Here is a 19,629-nt window from a genome sequence, read left to right as displayed (position 1 = left end):
GAAATAAAACAGAAATATGTCCGCGGCGAACCTTTGGTCAAGCCCGAGGAGGTCAAGAACCTCCCAATGAGAATGTATGAATTGCATCAATGGTACATGGAAATTTGCAAGACCCACAATCTACAGTCCCTCATGGTGGAAGTCAAGGAAGAGGATTACTTCCATAAGCTAGCTCTGTCTATTGAGTATACAGAACGGTTTCAGTTATTCAATTATGACGCACTCGACAAATCTCTCGTCAGTTGCTATTGTCTGTAAGTGATTTCTTTCTGTAATTTAAGTCTCAAGCTAGTTGTAGTGCTCTCGTTGATCATTACCTGTAATTATCCTCACTATATTCTTTTCTGTGGTATTATGCAGAATGAAGATGTCCGAAATAAGAAAAACTGGACACCATGGCATTGGGTTCATTGACCCAAATACCATTAATGAAGAGATATGGTCATATGAACATTATAAACAAGAAGTAGAGAATAACATGCTAGATTTCTTGAAGCGCCTCAATATCAATGCAGATATACTACTTCCTTACAACTTCCAGTGAGTCACATTGTCTTGTACTGCAAATTCTGTTTTTGTTACTTGCTAGATGTTAATAAGTGCATAGGGTTTAGGGTTAGTTGATGAGTGTTATGCACATGCCCGCTTAATTTATACATGCAAACGTGCGCATGTAGGTACCACTGGATCTTGGTAGACATTAAAGTTAAAGAAGGAAAAGTTGAAGTACTTGACTCACTGCTTATAAAACCTAAAGAGTACTCAATCGTGAAGGGGATAGTCAACAGGTAATTTCAATCATTATATACATGTCCTGATATCAACTAATTAATAACTCCTTTATTCATTTCTTTGCCGGCGGGCCAGCAGGGCTTGGCAAAAGTTCATTGAAGACGTTCCAGGCCCGTTCAGAGAAAAACTGTATTGGTATCGACCCACGGTAATTAATTAAGTAGTACTAGCTAGCTAGCTACCATTCAATCTCTTTAATTTTATAGTTTTAATAACATTAATTATCATGCTTGATTAATTATTATCTAATTAAACTATATTCTCGTACAGGCCATGAAGCAGGAGCCGGGGAATGATTTATGTGCATACTACGTTTGCGAGAACATTCGCATGATGACGTCCAAAAGGAGCACATCTGATAGACAGATATGGGTACGTTTGCCAGAACATATACACAATTTTTACATCATTATTGATATCTAGACACATAACTAATACATGCATATTGATCTCCTTCTTAACAGTTCAATGAGGTGCGGCAGAAGCTCCTACCAATGGATCGCGTACGAGCAATTGCAGAGGAAATAGCGGGATTTTTGCTCGACCAGGTCATAGATCCTAGAGAAGAATTCCATTACCCGCTACCGCAGTAATGCCTCCATGTAGGAGAAATTGTATATACCAAATTGTATATATATACGTACATGCGTATGTGTGAATATGGTGGTGCGAGATATATGATCGGTTCTACGAGAAATTCTATTTATATTTATATGCATAACGTGTACAATATGTAGTATCGTAAAATACCAGCAAACGAAAAAAAATGAAAAACACAAAATTAAAGAAAAAATAAACCCTGAACCCAAAACCCCCTAGCCTTTTAGTACCGGTTAATGTTACCAACCGGTACTAAAGGTCTCCCCGTCCCCGGCGCCGGCTCGTGCCACGTGATGGCCCTTTAGCGGCAGTTCGTGCATAACCGGTACTAAAGGGGAGTGATCTTTAGTCCCCACCCTTTAGTGCTGGTTGCAGAACCGGCACTAAAGGCCCTTATGAATCGGTGCTGTAGCCCGGTTCTGCACTAGTGCAACGAGGCGATTACAAGGGCTGGGGTTGACGAGGACATGGCGGCCAACGTCTTCCCCGGGTGGAGGGAGATGGCGGTTTGCCGACGGGTCCTCGTGGTGGATGACCGCTACGGTGACGAGGGCAGATGGCGGTGACGGGGTAGGGCGAGGTGTTTGTTTGCCCGACTATTTTTGACACAATGACACCATGAGCGTAAGAAAAACTCTGTAAGGAGAGTTGAGTAAAGTTGAAGCTCAGACGGGAAGGCTTTGGTCGTGGGCTGGGAGGCTCTGCCTACTCGGCCTTGTTTCTTCGAGTGAGCTAGCAGGCCTTGTTTGCTTAAGTGGGCTAGCAGGCCATGTTAGAAGTAGGACGGCAGGCCGCGCACCACTCTCATCATCCGTCCCAGCCGCCTCAACAGCCCGCTAGCGTTGAGCTGATCCCCGGCCGACGATGACGCCGTCCGCTCCCGACGGCGGCAAGCATGTGCAGGTCTCCGCAAACCACCTCCACCACCACCAGCAGAAGCAACCGCAACCGCAGACGGCTGGGAGCTGATCCCCGGCCGTCGCCCCCCACATCGGTGGCTGTCTCGGCGATCTGCCGCCCCGTCCACCCCAACGGCAGCAAGCAGCAGCCGTTCGTCTCACAATCCAAGATCAGGAGGTACTACTTACTTACTGCACCACACCACTGCTTGCTTAGGTTTTCGGATCCGCTCATGTTGATGATACTGCTTCTTTTTTTGCCCATGTCAGTAAGGACGTTGATTTTATATAAGCTATATATATATATACAGACGAAAAGTTTTCAGTGAAACTTGAAATTCGACACCAGCGTTTAAATCTGTAGAACTAGTAGTAGTAGTGAGCTAGCATCTCAAAAAGTTGCTGCCTGTCTCTCGACTCTGAATTTTAATCTGGCAAATCTGCTAGGGTGTTCCAAACATCACAAACATAAATGTCACATAATTGAACGATCTTCATGTCACATAATCTGCTAGGGTGAGATTAGGACTGTGCCAAAAAAATATCGCCCTGGTGGTGGAAACATAGAGAGAAAAGCGGCAGATTGCAGAAGCAATTGAAAAGGACCGAAGAGTTTCCTGATATGTCATGAAAGAATTTGCCCAGACAATCGGTCTATCTATGACATCAAGCGAATTCAAGCAGCGAAAATCATATATAATGAAAAACTCACTCTCATTTTATGTCCTGATGGCAAGGAAGGCCGGTGTTTTAGGAATTATTACAGAAACAACCAACAATGCATGACAACATACAATCACAAAGAAATTAATAGTTGTTGATACTATTACAGTACCGTAGGACTCCTGTCAAATAATTAAATGTGCGCACACTTACAATGCATAAGAAATCCTTACATTTCTTAATAACCGAGGGAGATAGATTGCTGCTTTTTGCTAGGAACGGAGCTCTGGAACATGCTTCATCTTGTTGTGCATCTGGTTCAGATTCCACTGGGCCTTGAAGTCCTTGTGCAGTCCCAGCATCCAGAGCTTCTTGAGGGTCCCAAGGGATTCAATGCCACGAGGGACCATATTCAGCTCCACGAGTGACACGATGTAGATCCCATCAATGTGTGGAATGGCACCCTCTTCAATATCCAGTTGCTTGACATTAGGCATGCACTTCAAGACGAGTGTCTTCAGCTTAGAAAAGGACCCGGCAGAAAGGACCAATATTGCTGCACTACTCACCCTGTTAAGACTGAGATAAGTTAGAGCTGGCAGATGAGATGCCAACAACTGCAGCGGATCTTCTTTCCCAAGATTACACCAACTTAGAGCCAAGTACTTGAGATTCCTCCCATGGCCCTGAAATATTGGGCACTTGAGTGTCCCATCAGCCCAGCCACCTCTGACGATTAGTCTGTGGAGCTTCTTGGAAATTGGCACTAGTGATAGGAAAGAAAGTTTCTCGTTCTCATCATATGCAGAGAGAAGTAAGCTAGAAAGAAGGGGCATATCTGAGAGGGTTTTGAAAAGGTCGTCACAGTTAGATGCATTAATGTTATCAACCCAAACAGTTTGCAGCTTCCTCATTTTCTTCAACTCCAGGGACAAGTCTTTGCTGGCATGGACGGTCTCAAGAGTTTGCAGTTCTTGAAAGTTGGAAATCATATGAGGCGCTTCAACCCCGACAAAGTATCGGAATTCGGTTTGCTTCTCATCAGCAAACCTGTCTGCTAAGAGATGTCGCAGCTTCTCAATCTTTACAATTCCTGGCGGGATCTTTTCTACTCTTGTTTGCTTGATGTCCAATGTCTCTAGGTTTAAGAGTTTCTCTATGGTGTCTGGCAGTGATTGGACATTGGTACGCCTCAAACCGATGTAGCGGAGATTGAACAGATTTCCTATGGATGCTGGCACTTCGACTATTGCAGAGTCTTGAAGCTCGAGAACAGTAAGGTAGTTGGATCCAGAGAAAACCGAGGAAAGCATGTTGGTAGAGGACGAAGATGCCGCAAGGGACATGATGGTGCGCAGCCGTGGAAATTCCACTCTTGCATCTGTGTTACTGTCAGTCCAACCACTTGATGTCGAGAATCGACGAACTTCTTTATCCATGCGAACCATTTCGCCTGAATCACTCGCAGAGCCAAACCTCTCCTCTTTAGCCACAGCAAGAGCAAGGTCACGGACAATGTCATGCATCTTACATTTACTAACCCTGAAGAGCTCATCCCACTCCACAACTTCCAACATATTCCGGCCGATGAGTTCCATCAGATTTCCCTCAGCCACTTCTTCTGGCGTGTTGTTTCCTTTCCTCATCACGAATCCTTCAGCAACCCACAACCGCACAAGGCTCTCCCGTGACATTGCATAATCTTCAGGGAACAAGCTGCTGTACAGGAAGCAGTTCCTGAGATCACCTGACAAGTCATGGTAGCTCAGATTAAGTATAGCTTGGACATTGTTATCCCCTTTAAACTCGTCCCGAAGTTGTTTGGACATCTGATTCCATACATACTCTGTTGGTTGCTTCGTGGACAATAGGCTGCCAGCAGATATAATAGCCAATGGCAGGCCATGACACTTCTTAACAACATCAACAGCCACTGTCACGAGCTCTGGCAGGCACTCACAGTTTGGGCTGTTGTGGAAAGCCCTTGAGCAAAATAGCTTAAATGATTCGGCACTACCCAATGGTTGGAGTACCAGGCGACGCCTAGGTGAAGCAAGAGCGGCAACATCTTCCTTCCGTGTTGTGATCATAACACGACTTCCTTGGAGACCCTGGAAAGCATTGCACATCTGTGTATATGCATCTTTGTCCCACACATCATCAAGCACGATTAAACACTTCCTGTCTTGTAGTGTCTTCCTTATTGCCTCTGTTAAGTCATAAACATTAGCTTTGGCATCCATGCTAAGAGGAGATTGTGTCCCTTGTGTGAGCCGTAGCTTGGTGAGCAATGACCCCAGCAAATCAACTACATCATATGCCTGTGACACCACAATCCAAGCATGAGTATCAGGGAAGTTGACTTTTTCCCTATCATACACATTCTTCACAAGGGTTGTTTTCCCCAAGCCTCCCATACCAGAAACTGTTATCACCGAGCTTTCTTTATCATCAGTGCTCAACCATTCAGTCAACTTGCTCCTATTTTCATCAATTCCCACAAGATCCTCATCACTAAAGAGTCCTGGAAAGCAGCTACCAGACCGCGTCTTATCAATCTTTGCATGATCATTGTTTGTGGGTTGCACTGTGTCCCTCCAATATTTAGGCAACTCTTTGATCTGCATGATATCCTTCTCTATATCCTCAATTTCCTCGGCAATTTTACTGAAGACCTTTATATGGCGTGAACCTCCGAAGATGTACCGTTGCAGGAAGCCTTCGTCCTTGAGCTTAAGAGCCTCATATGAGTACTTATCAATTACATCCTCAACACGGTAAGCCAGATCTCTTACATTTCCAATCCAACCCTTGATGACATTGTTACTGAGATGTGCTGTGCCCAAATCAAGAATTATATTATTCATGGTCGTTAGTTCTACATTGATTCTTTTGACTTTTGTTGGCAATTCCTTTAGAGCTTCAATCTTCGATAGCTTCTGTACCACATCCGTGACTGCTTGATTCAGAATGACTGCCCCAATCTTCGACACAGCAAGGAGTATCGCCTCCGCCATCTGGTCCTGAAAATACACGAACACCCAACAAGTTATATAATGCATAATACAAGAAGCAGGGATCGAGTACAATAATACTAGCTGATGAATGGATTGTAATAGCATAGCAGATTAAAACGGATAAAAGATGAAGGTGCGCGGTAATAGTGCATATGTAGAACCATTAACTTTGCCAAGAAAAAATAGCAAGTAGATAAAAATATGTGTGTACTGGAATATTGCTAAAACAAATTAGTAAAACAGGCTGAGTACATTTTGCAGGCATTAACTATAAAACCGAACCGTATCGCCCATGCGTCCCGTCCCCACGGGTGAACACAAGTGGAGCCTCCAGCGTAGCCGGCCTCCCCTCCCTCCCCTTCATCGCTGCCAGGCTAAGCCGATGCGGCTGATGGCAACGGCAGTGGTTTCTCCTCCCTCTCTGTGTTCGCGGGTGCCGCGAGGCACCTAGGCGCACGGGGGCTCAACTAGATCTGGAGCACAAAGGCACGACAGCATGGGGCACGATGCATGTGGATGAACACGGTGGCACATCAAGGTCGTTGTGGAGGGTGCGGGCGGTGCGGCTCGCACAGAGTCTTAGCCGGGTGATTTGGCCATGGTGGAGGCCCTCAGCCATGTCATCGTGCGGGTGGTGGTGGTGGACGACGTCTGGGCATGGGCTAGCTTGGGGATCCAACTTGGTTGAAGGTGGCGCGTGTTTGAGCGACGCGGCGTCCCCATTTGGCTTCCTGATGGGAGGTGTGATGCCGATCTGGCGGTTGTGTGCTCTTGATCCAGCGGAAGCGGCGCGCGGCAGGCGGCACGCCCACATTGGCGATGGTGATCTGCCTTTCGTTCTCTAGTTTTGACCATGTTGACCGCTGGGCCGACGGGCACATGCAGGACTCTATCCGACGAGTGGCCACGGAATGCGCTTTGTGAGGGTTCCTTTCTCCATATCCGGTGGTTGACTTCAACGATGAGATGTAAACTGTGGACCGAGGGTTGACGGAGAGTGGTTGTGAAGTGGCCGCGATCACACATTGTCTGTAGTTGCTGGGATCGCAAGAAAGTGGTGGCGACAACACATGGGTGACGTCGATGATGTTGCGACGAGCACCCGATCTCGAGTTCCAGGTTGCCTAGGCATGACCCTGTGAGTTATACCTGACAATGGCAATATTTTTATGTCGTTACCTTGTTAAAGCATTGCTCGTATATGCTTGGACTGATTCTTCAGGGTGAAAAACTAGATTCTGGCCTTTGGTGGTTGGATCTGGCGATGGCGCTCGAGCATCGCTCCTTTCCAGAAGTCTTTGCCATTGAAGAACCTCGTCGATCATATGGTGTTATGAGATGACTGATGCGAATATGGTCATTGTTGTAGTTTGCCAATCACAGATCTGTCCGCTTTAGATTTATTCTTTTATTCCTTGCCTACACATAGCTCTAATTTAATATGACTTTGCTATTAGGTAGCCTATTTTTATGTGTGTGTGTGTTCCTTTTGGTTGTGTGCGTGCTAATAAAATCCACCCCTTATCAAAAAAGATGTTCAGTTTTTTGGCGAGCCCACCCGCCCGCTCAGCTCCAGATTTTATTTTTCCTCATTTTTGGTGTCGGTGTCCATTTAGACACGTGTTGTCCCATTGGTAATATATTTAAGAAATTTTTCAACATTAGTGTCTCATTCAATAATTTGTATCCAAACTAAGAGGGCTCCAATTGAAGCAACATCAAAACCACAAGCAGGAACATCGCGAACTATCATCAACAAGTAGGTACACCATCACTAGCTCAGTCGTTCATGCACGAGATGAATATGCAAATTCTCTACCGTAAGGCTGGTCATAGCCCATGGAAGGTGGGGAGAATGAGCGATGCAGGAGTGACATGACCTCGAAGAGTGCCACTGGCGAAAGCCTTTCCATTTGATATGGGGTCATTTCCCAGATGGGAGTGCACATAATTGTGAATTTTTTTGCGGGGAACGCACATAATTGTGAGTTGATGACAGGAAGATGCACCGAGTTGCGGCAGCAGGGAGGCTTTGAAGGAGCTATAGAGGAGTTGCAAGAGATTGGTAGGCAGAGAAGCAACCATGGATCCAGCACCTTGGCAAGAGGTTGGATGGACCAAGACTCCATGGCATCGCCTCCTAAAAGGGAAATAGCACCTCCGTTGCTGCCCCCAGCATCTAGCAACCCCTGACTAGGCACAGAACACTCAACATCCATGGAGCCAACAAAGAGTGCAGGACAACACCACAAGGGTGGGATGCCGCGTTGCAGGCATCGCCGTTGACGGCTGACGGTCATCGGCACACATTTCTTGAGCATTCACGCACCACCAGACGCCCAACAACAAGCAAATTAGGGGCAATAGACAAGGGTATCACTGTAGCCTAGGACACAACTCCATACTAGGATAGTGCTCGTCAGTGTAGGAGAGTGACCTTGCACAAGCCCCCACCGGCACGGCGGAGCAGAGATGGAGTGTGGTTCTGGCGGCTAGGGTTGGGTTGCCCTGGTGTCGCGCCTTCATAGATCAACGGGGGAGGTTAAAAGTCTCTGTGTACGCCTTACTCGGCTCTAACATGCGTCGGAATGGGAATGTTTTCCAAACTAGCCCTACATCCAGTGCTAAGGTTGGGAATGCCTCCCCCGGTTCCAATTGACAGCTAAACCCCCATGAAAAGGTATTTAATTGACACATGGCATCGTCCATCGGTTGAGTTGGCAAACGGCCCTTCCAGCCACTCACATGATCGAAGGTGCTACATATTGCCAGAATACCATTCTGCATGTTGGAGGAGATTTGTGGCACGCAGGGGCGGGGGTATGCACCATATTTCTCTTTCGACTTTCAATTTTGAATCTTTTATCTCTTTTGAACCAAAAGATTAAATTAAGCTCCATTTGGATATTCTTGTTTCTTTTGACGTGAGCTTTCAAATAAGATACATTTGGAATTAATTTTGATGAGTTTTTAAAACTTCAGTAAGTTTCAATTGTTGAAACTTGGTTCAAGAGAATGACAACATCGCAAAACTTGGTACGAGCGAACGACTGAATCACAAGTTTCAGAAACAAAAACTTAAAATTTGGCGTGCCCTCATGTGGAATTCAACAACTTTGTAGATCATGAGATAATCAGGCAGCCGGGCACAGCTGGGAAGGTGCGTGCCCCAGCATCTGCGTGTCCTTGCGAGTTTCGGTTCTAGTGCAAGTGAGTGTGTATTTGAAAATTTGGGTTTGGAAGTGGAAGACAGTTCTGCCGATAGCACTACGCGGAAAGGTAGGTTTAGAAATAAAACTCCCATGCGCCATCCCCTGTTTTGTTTGGTATGTAGCGCGGTGAGCAGAACCTGACCCCTATACTACCCATAGTTGGAACGCAAAGTTCCACCGATAGCTGTAGTGCGACCACACGAATAAGGGCATAAAAAAGAAAGATTCTTTAAAATAATTGGGATATCTCTAAATAGTTTATTTTACAAATCCATTTGTGATAGGAATAGAACATGGTATATGCAATGAACTGAGGGTAGCTCGGATGGTTAGGATTCTTTTGATGGAACCAACCCATCCAAGTTTAAGTTTTAGACTTGCCATATGTGCTCGTATTTTCCTATATTTATGTCAGAATTTTCGATGACATATGTCAAGGGGAAGACGGTCGTCAACATTTCTAACAAGACTTTGGCATGTCCTACATACTGTCTTTCTTAACAAGAGTTTGGATATGTAGGACATGCCAAATCGAAAGTCCTATTCTGTTCCTAAACTCAAATGCTCCCTCGTGAACAGTAAAATAAAAAAATAGTAAACAAATTAAAAAATTATGAATCTTTTTTGTGGTAAACTTTGAGAAATGTTGTTTATGCTTGCAAAATTTCAGTATCAAACGACATTCGTGGAAGGCGTGGCAAAAATAAAATCTGCGCTCCAAAATGTTTTCAAAACAAGCATATTTGGAATATTGATTTTTTTGCCATGCCTTCCACGAATGTTGTTTCATGCTGAAATTTTTGCCAGCATACTAAACATTTGCCAAAGTTTGCCAAAAAATTCAGATTTTTTGAATTTCTTTACTATTTTTTTTATTTTACTGTTCACAAAGGAGCATTTGAGTTCGGGTGTAGATACTCCATGTCCATGCCAAATAGAAAATTGATCTAGTTCCAAAAGGACAACAACGACACACTGATACATTGACAATCTAGTTATTTATTCGAATTTTAATTGTATTTTTGAGTAATGTAACAATATAGTTGTAGAATATAGAAATTCTAGGTTGTTTGTTTTTGCATAGAAAAATCCATCGCAAACAAGAAATTTGTAAAAAGAGTGTTAGGGTGCCTTTGGTAGCGCTCCAGCTCCTAGAACTGCTGACTCCATGGGTGGAGCCTTGCTACACGCCCTAGCTCTGCTGAGTCAAAATGCTGACTAATGTCATGTAATGCAAAAATTCAAGATTGAGAGAAGCTTGCCATTCTCGGACCTCAGCAACAAGGAAGACAGAGTTCAGAAAAATTACATGGAAATGCCACCACAAACTTGGAGAAAACAGTTTGCTTTCTCCTTTAGGCCTCCTTTGGTTTATAAGATGGAAATGTCATGGGAGTAGGAAAACCATAGAATGTGAGATGACATATATCTCATTTCCATAGGGAAAGAGATGTCATTTGATTCTTAGGATATGAAATTTTCCATTGAGTCTAGGCTAATGTTTTTTTTCTTTGAAATGTGAAGAATTGATTCCTATCATGCATAGGAATAGGAACCCATTCCTACAAACCTAAGGGCTTAAAATATTATTCTTTCTTGTAAAATTCCTATCCTTTAGAATTCCGACAAAATCCTATAAACCATAGGAGGAAGGTAACCTCTTCTGTTTCCCTTTGTACCCCCCTCCCCCCCTCTTGTCTCTCTCGTGAGATCATGGGACCGATGGTAATCTCTGCTGACCGTAGTGGCCGCAGAGGCACGTGAGTACACACCGCTGAGCTCCGACCATAGCCAACGCCCTCTCTTCTTGCTACACGACTCCCTCACTGAAATCCCCAGCCTCCTCCATTCCGCCTCATCGATTGATCAAGCAAAGGTGGTCGTAATTTGACCCTCACTCCTTGGCTCACTCCTAATCGCCCATTGCAGCCCTACAACCCTCCACCAATTGCCTGTTGCTGACATGAGTCCGCCAAAACCCAGTCGACACACTGCTGCTCGCCGACCTCTTCGTCGACAACATCCTCATCTCCCTCCCACCCGATGAGCCCAACCGCCTCGCCCGCTCCCGACCCTGCCAGCAGCTGTCATCATGCTTCCAAAAGCCTATGACCAACCGGCACCGATTTCCGCTGTCCTTAGTGCTACCTAGCCACGTCCCCACTATCCACATGGGCATGAATGCAGAAGTTGAGTTTTAGGGTGTTATTTGAGGAGATAAACTTTGTGGAAAGCATAGAGAAGCCCATTATACCAATATGTCCTCAAATGCAATCTTATTTGTTTTCTTGAGTACCCAAAAGTGTGCTTTTCCGTTGAAACATAGCCTACAACAGTGTATTACAACGTTTAAGAAAGACTATTCCTATCACTATTTATTCAAGGAAAGAAATATATAAGTCGTGTGGTGAGAGAAACCATAGCACATGAGTGAAAAAAGGAATGTCGGGCATTTAAAAAATTCAGGTTGACATAAGTTGATTAATTTACCAGCAAACTAAACTTGCGAGTATTCAACAAGAAATTAAAGGCGTACCTACTAATGTTACTTAACTAGCTGCAGCCCTTTAGGTGTTATGCGAAAACCAATCTAGAACATTTAGTGAGATCGATGTCCAGTGATTAGCTCAAAGCCTCAAACCCTGCATAAAAAATACACAAAAATATGCATTAAGTTTTATATCTAAGAAAATGTTCAGTATATGTTTACATATTTAGTAGAGGTTCCAAAACTTATGGTGAGCTTGGTGATTGATTTTGTTTCACTATTAAGTAACCCCAACGAAAAATTAGCAGTTCAACCCGCTAGCGACATACTACCACCAATACAAAATACATTCGGCATTTTGTTTCATGCGGATATGCATGCCTCCAACCAAAAATGGTCGTGAATGTTCTACAAATGTAGCCCAGGCGGATGAGTTCTTCATATTGAGTCTAGATATGGTTCAACTCCAGAAAAAGAAGATTACTAGTTCCTCCAATTCAAAATACAAGGTCACTGTCAAAAATCCAATTTGCATATATACAATATCGTTATCTCTTCCTGAGAATAATTGATTAGATATTACCTCCTACCATGGTGTTATTAATGCAAATGTTGCATGCGGCCATAGAGAAAGAGACACCACATGCTACATGTTTAATTAGTCCAAAACATGAGAGGTATGTCACATAATTAACCGTGCTATTTTTTAGTTGCCTAATTTTTTGGTATTGGAAAAATGGGATAGTGGTCATGTATGGCCGAAAATGGGTTGAAAATTTCTACCTACGGTCTCTAGTTTATATCTAGGCCTTGTGGGACCAAAGGACATGAGGGCTAACAATCGGGGGGCCAGGACTAGGTCGCCGATATGCTGGTTGTTGCCGTTTTAATTCCCAAAAATTCAAACGAAGCCCGAAAATCACGGGACGTAGCAAGTTGTCATCCTAAAATGTCATCAAATGATGGACATAGTGAAGTGCTGAGGCTTCCCGGACTGATTCTGCTCCTGGATCAACAACATTTGCACTATTGGATAGACCGCTGTATTGTTAAATGGTGTCCCAGGACACACACCCACAGAGAGAGAGGGAGAGAGAGAGAGAGAGAGAGAGAGAGAGAGAGAGAGTTAATTGTATGATAGTTAATTATTGCATCAAATTTTGCCCTTGCCACCACAGAGAGAGAAAGAGAGAGAGTTAATTATATGACAGTTAATTACTGCATCAAATTTTGCCCCTGCCACCGGTCTAGCGATTAGTTTCGACTAAACAATATTTGTACCCATGCACACCTTCCCAACACTAGCGGAAAGTATTGCACAAGTTCTACGGTGCCCCCTTTCTTCAAACAACTTCTATAAGCACTTACATTTTCAGTTATATTTTATTCCCAAAATATAAAAAATATTATCTATCACATTATCACTTATTATCTTGTGCAACAAGCAAGACTAGAAAGGTTAGCATCCTTATTAGCATTGTTGGGGACACAAGTGAAATTTCATTTGTGTTGCCAACGGATGTGTTTGGTTTGAGAGATACTATAAGTGGTTGTGGGTATCCCCAACCAACCGGCCAGGGATAGCCATAAGTTGTGTTTGGTTTGGGTGGGTGTGAGGAGCCACAAATTTGTTTGATTGGAATGATAAAAATGGGTTGGGAGGACTCGTTCACTATTGTTTTAATACGGGACTCCTTCACGGTTGAGGTACACTCGAACATCTAGATTCAGGGTTGATTTATAATCTATTGAGGTACAAAGAACATACATCACATACACACATATAAGCATTAGCAGCTGATTACCTTGGATGAAACAGTTAAACCGAATCCCGACCCCCTCGCACCGCCACCCAGGGCGACGCCGGGGGGGCAACTCCTTCACTCTGCCAGCCCTTCCGCGAGGCAGATCACTACCGCCGACACTGGCCGCGGTGGTGGCGGCACGTGGCGCCAAAAGGGCTAGGGCAGGAGGGTTGCGCAGAATCTACCACGAGGCCGCTGGGGCGCCTCGTGCGGGGTGTGCTCATGCGGCAGCCATGGTGGCGTCCTAGCTATGCGGCGGCAGGCGGCAAACCCATGGCTGGCGAGGTGCTCTGGTGGCATCCTCCGTTGTAATGGGTGGCGGCGGTGGCCATGGATCTGGTGTCCCGGCCAGATCTGTCGTGGTTCGGCTTTGGCCGGCCGGCTATGCGTGATGAGGCCGGGGCGGGGCGGCCGGAGGTCCTCAACTGGCTTTCCGACGACACCGTACGTCTACATGGCGAGGGTGTGCTCGAATTAAGTCGGCGGCGAGATCGTGCACGTCATCTCCCTGTTGAGGCGTCATCGTTGCAAGTTGTGTCAACATGATCGGGATGTTTCAGGGGAAACCCTAGATCTAGGTCTATCGGATTGAATAATGACGGCACCTTCAGTGTCGTTCTCCCTCCTAGGGGCATCATTTTGGAGCAGGAGCTGGCTGGAGGGGACAAGAGGAGGAGCGGTGTTACATCTACCTCAAGGCCAATGACAGATCCCAGCGGCATGGCACTGCGAAGTTTCGGCGACGGGCGCGTGTGGATGGATACGTGTAGGATGGTGGCATTGTTTGGCGCCGTGGTGGCATCGACGGCAGGCCTTGCAAGGTCGGTGCGTCAGTACCTGCTCTGGAGATGGATCGGTGGAAGACAGCGTCAGTGGCCTCTGAGAGTGTGCCGGACTGGTGTGTGACCTAGTCCCGGTATTGTGATTGGGTTGGGGCATCCTGCTTTAGATGTTAGGTTTTGGTGCGATATCTGTTTAGTATTAGGCTCGGACATTGGGCACCCCTTCATCAAGGAGATAGAAGTAGCGACAGGTGTTGTCAAAAGATAGTGCATTCAGACTTACTGATGCATTACTTTATAATAAGGTCATTGTGAATAATTAATAAAATTGCTGCATGCATCGCCCAGATGCAGAGGCTGGGGGTATATCCTTCTTTTCTAAAAAAAGGCCTTCAAAGTTTCCATTTCCAAGTAATTTATCTACACTTCACGAGTAAATTGCAGAAAACCACTATTTTGAAGGCCCCGTTTGCATAAAAGACTACCTTACATATTTTTGGCAGAAAACACCATGTCTAGTGTAATCTTTTGGCAAACAACACTGACCGGTGTATTAGGGTCGTTTGCGCGCGTTTATGACAGGAGGGGCTCACTCGTCAGGACCTGACTTGCCAAAAAATGCCACGTAGGTGTGTTGACTCTTCCTCCTCTCTCTCCTCTCTCTTGAGCATTACGTCGAGCAAGTTGTGTGCGCTCACAACGGCGGCAGCCTTCGCCGGAGTCCGACGAGGCTGCTGAGCCAGGAGCGCCGACGTGCTGCAGATCCGCACCCCGGTCTCCTCCGTCGCCCCATAGCAGCAGGTTCGCAGCGGCCACCTCCGCTGCATCTGTCCGGGGACAACGCAGAGCCACCGCAACACCAGGTTCACATGCGCCGCCGCCGCGTCCGGCTGCTTCTCCACGTCCCACACAGAACCAATGGGGAAAATGTCGCGCCACCAGCTGCATCCGTCTGTCAACCGCCCGACCGCGCCGGCGACGGCCAGCAGTGGTACGAGCATGCTCACGGACACGCTGCTCATCCTGGCGGCGGTGCTCTGCTTCATGCTCTGCGTGGTCGGGCTGGCCATGGTGACCCGGTGCTCCCGCCTGTGCAACACCTCCGCCTTCTCTGTCGACGCGCCAGGGGCAGTCGTTGCGTCGTGCAAGGGGATTAAGAAGAGGCGCTCCAGTCGCTGCCCACGGACGAGCGCATCCGGCGGAGTTCGCAGGCGGCCGGGCGGACGACCGCATCCGCCGTTGACTGCAAAAGTCGCTGCCCCGTTTGGATAGCAGGCATCGAGCCGCAGCCGACGCAGAACGAGCATGCATGCTAGCAGCAGCCGCCACAGCCGTACGGGGAGGATCCCGACAGATCTAGTGCAGGCATTTGTGTTTTCAGAGAGAGAGGGGAAAGGGAGGAGAGAGGGAACGGCAAGGAAGGAGAAAGCCAGGGCGCCGCGCACTCACCTTCGCTGTGGCAAAAAAAACGTTTGACGGCATGCTCGCGAGGGATGCCCGGATCCTTGACTTTCTCGCAGACATGCGGAGCCCGATTTTGATGGAATATTCAAAGTATCTGGCTGGGCATCCCTACTCACCCATGAACCAAATAGGTGGTAGCCATCCAAAAATAGACTATCCCTATCCCATAGTGGGATAGCTAGCAACCAAATACAAGCAAGACTAGGAAGGTTGACATCCTTGTTAGCATTGTTGGGGGCACTAGTGAAATTTCACTTGTGTTGCCTAAATTTGCCCCTATTGGAAGACATTGTTATATTCATTGATTGATATCTTGGTTTCTCACAAAAGGAAGAATCATGTTGGTAGCTACAAACTCCTGCACTTGGGAACTCAAGTAGAGCAAAATGACGGCCTAGAGTTTTCACCTGGATATCTGGAATGAGGAGAGTAACCGCAATGGCGTCCTCTTGAGTGATGTAACACCCATAGGCATCACCGCTGCCTAAACGCAAATCTTTCGCTCGGAGTCTCGCCCATGCAACAACGAGGTACAAAGGTCGCCTTACCAACCCGAGGGAAGGATCGCCGCCACTAACGAGGCCCCCAGATCAGAAACAAGGAGCCGCTGCCGCCAAATCAATGTCAACATTGGGACCACCCACTGCCTCGCCTCTATCCATCCTCACAACCAAGGAGAGGACGGCCACCACTATAGTTGCACGACATCTAAGATCACCCCCACATGTATACCTAGTTTGAGCCCGTCTTGCCTCACCCCACTGCCTGTTGTCGGGGTATATCCATGTCGTACCGTACTTTATCCACCTGCGGTGGAAGGTACCTCCTTCTTCCTTCCCAGGAATCTCAGTCACATAGCAAGGTTGTGCCTACCCTTGCCGGAATAGGGCGCTTCCTTGGCCCCCAACCCCCCTAGATGGATTTGGCGAGCCTGCTAGCCCACTTTGTGAAGGAGAGAGCTCTGTATTAGTTTGTGAGAGAGGACACTCCTTCCATGCCAATGGCCCGTAGGCCACCCGACATGGCCGACTCTAGGAGGAACTCCGTCCGAAGCCGTCCAGCAATGAAGCACCCCTCCCCCCCGCCGCCCCCAAATCCCCGACGCCAGCATCAAGCGGAGAGCCCACAAAATCAGTGGCAGCGTGCTGGATGGCGGCGGAGGTTGAGATGCTGGGGATTGAGGTCCTGCTAGCACGAGACGTAGAGGCGTGATGGAGAGTGTTGGCACAGACCCGGCCTCGATCCGCCGTGTACTTTCCGGCGAGACGCACGTACGAGACTAGCTCGAGTACTTTCCGAGCTAACCGATTCCGTCGGAGAGATAGACGTAGACGTACACGGCAAGTTGCACGTACACACCAAGCTGACTAGCAGGCTGCTGGATCGATTTTCCGTCAACCGAACACACGCACGCATAGAAAATACAAGCTGCCGGCTTGCCTGATCGATACGAGCTAGTTCAGCGGCACACACACGTGAACACGGGACGCCGATGGATGGCAACAGGAGCGTGTCGCTCCTGGGATTTTATTTCTTTTGGTCTGGGTTACCAAGATTACACGGGGTGCATAGGATTATATAGAAGCTAACCTAGCTAACTACTACGAGTCCTATTCGGTGACTTGTTTCTGGTCCGAGCCGGACACAGACTCATGGTTAATTCCAACAGAGAGAGCGGCCGAGGGGGGTTCCTATGTCGGACCACTGCGGTGCACCACCAGAACGACAACATCGCTCGCCGCATTGCACCGTCCGACGATCAAGTAATCATATGGGTGACCTAGCACCCACCCCGTCATGGCTTCGCCGGCAAGCCTTCCAGAGACTTGGGGGACAGCAGGGGTTCTTTCTTACCCCTCTAATGTCACACGGAAATACTCACGCGGGGCATGAATCACAGAACACAGCACATTCACGGGCATGAAGTGAGAAGTGAAGTTTTAGGGGGCTATTTCACGAGTTAAAGTTTAGGGGAATGCATAGGGCGTGTTTAGTTGCTAGGCCCATTTTTTGGCTTCCTGGAACCTGGCCCGGTAAAGCACGTATGGGCTAATACAAGGTCTAGACCAAATTCTGCAGTTCATTTGGTTTCTTGCATTATTCCCTCTCCTCGCATTGAGCTAATAGAGACCTCTGCGCCGGTTCGGGCATGCATCGAAGGAACCCGCCGGTTTAAGCTTCCCTCCCGGGCCAAGCTAAGGGCTGCTTTGAGGAACGTGCAGGCACATTTCTCACTGTGGTTCAAGCAACCAAACAGCTTGGATTTCGCTCCCAGAGCATGCATGTGTTACGCTAGCAACCAAACACACCCATTATACAAATCTATACTGAAGTACAATCTTATTTGTTGTCTTGAGTACCCGAAAGTGTGATTTACAGTGTTTAAGAAAGACTATTCTAGTCATCATCGTTCAAGGGGAAAAAATGTAAGGCATGTGCGGAAGAAGCCACAGCGAGTAAAAATAGATCAAATGCTAGACATCTCAACAATTCAGATTGACATAAGTTGATTAATTTACTACTCCCTCCGTCCCATAGTAAAATATGTCATTATAACCAAAATAGGGAGTAGGATAGAAGTGAATATATAACTAAACTTACGAGTATTCAAGAAGAAACTAAAGCTGTACCTACTGGTGTGACTTAACCAGCTGCAACCCTATAGGTAGAATGTGAAGGACAAACTAGAACATCTAGCGAGATCGATGTCCAGTGATGTGCTGAAACCCTGCATAAAAAATATAAGCAAAAAAAAAGATGCTTTAAGTGTCATTCCAAAGATACATGTTCGGTATATGCAACCATATTTGGCAGAAGTTCTAAAACTTACGATGATCGTGGGGTGATTGATTTTTTATGTAACCCAAACAGACAAACAAGCAGTTCAACTCACTAGTGGCATACTGCCACCTATACAAAATACATTATGCACTTTGTTTCATGCGGATATGCCTTTGACCAGCAGTTGGCCTTGAATGTTTTACACATATAGGAGGAGCTCGGGAGGATTATGAGTTCTTCATATTCCATCTAGATATGGTACAACCAACTCCGGAAAAAGAAGAAGATTACTACATATATATAGTCCACTACTTAAGGTTAGTACACATGCAAGTTCGAGAACTCCATCACTTCAAGATCGAGAATCTTTCTTAAGTGGTCATGTGTGCATAGAGGAAGTAATTAACACACACAGCATATAGCTGGATATGTAAACTCGGAGGTGAAGAGCTGAGCAAAGTTGGGGTCGGAAACTACAGGAAGCCAAAAGTACAAACTCGCAAGAAAATATTGGTAGAACTCTAGCTACATCATCGATCAACTAACTATCCACAGAGGGGTGTGTGTTCAGACTTCAGAGTATATATTGAAGAAAGTATGAGTAAATACAAAGTGGCCTTTATTGGAAGCAACCCGCAGAAGTTCAGAAGGGGTAAAAACAGATACTGGAATAATATCGTAGAAGCAGGAAGAAGAAACGCTAACCTGTAAGAGACGGCCGGAGTGCAAGCCCTTGCGATGGAGAACGTCAGTTGGCCTTGGCCGATGTGGGACTTGATCCAGATGTATATGGGCGCTGTAGTGAACCAATGCTTTCCTGTCGAGCAAGATGCATTTTAACCACTATACTAGTACTACTTCGTGTCTGATGACTAACAGCTCGGAATTAATTCATTAAGTGCTAGCTAGTTGCACATTAAACTTATGATCGCTTTCGCATCTTTAGCTGTACCTCTAATTATCCTATGTGTGAATTGATCCCTATCTAGATCTAGATCCAGCACAAATTGTCAACTCATGAGGGAAGACTTTTGCTGCAATGATTGGCTCTTTGTGCATGTGTGTCTAGTATATGTATATGGAGTTTTCTGCCTGGCGTGAACGTGGGCTCGGTCACCCGCAGTCT

General features: G+C 46.4%; 1 protein-coding gene across 1 annotated transcript; it reads right to left on the bottom strand.

Annotated features, from left to right (window-relative positions):
* Nucleotides 1–3,038: 3,038 nt before the first annotated feature.
* LOC123179860 (disease resistance protein RPM1-like) lies at nucleotides 3,039–19,372 on the bottom strand. Its single transcript, XM_044591755.1, has 4 exons — nucleotides 19,209–19,372; nucleotides 18,353–18,450; nucleotides 11,720–11,825; nucleotides 3,039–5,977 (listed from the first exon to the last, which is right to left on the bottom strand). The coding sequence occupies exon 4, from the start codon at nucleotides 5,969–5,971 to the stop codon at nucleotides 3,227–3,229; it is 2,745 nt and encodes a 914-aa protein (XP_044447690.1). The 5' UTR covers nucleotides 5,972–5,977; nucleotides 11,720–11,825; nucleotides 18,353–18,450; nucleotides 19,209–19,372; the 3' UTR covers nucleotides 3,039–3,226.
* Nucleotides 19,373–19,629: the final 257 nt, after the last annotated feature.

Source organism: Triticum aestivum, chromosome 1D (assembly GCF_018294505.1).
Source record: "Triticum aestivum cultivar Chinese Spring chromosome 1D, IWGSC CS RefSeq v2.1, whole genome shotgun sequence".
NCBI lineage: Eukaryota > Viridiplantae > Streptophyta > Magnoliopsida > Poales > Poaceae > Triticum > Triticum aestivum.
The sequence above is the reverse complement of the archived record's forward strand: the minus strand, read 5'-3'. Positions and strand labels throughout refer to the sequence as shown.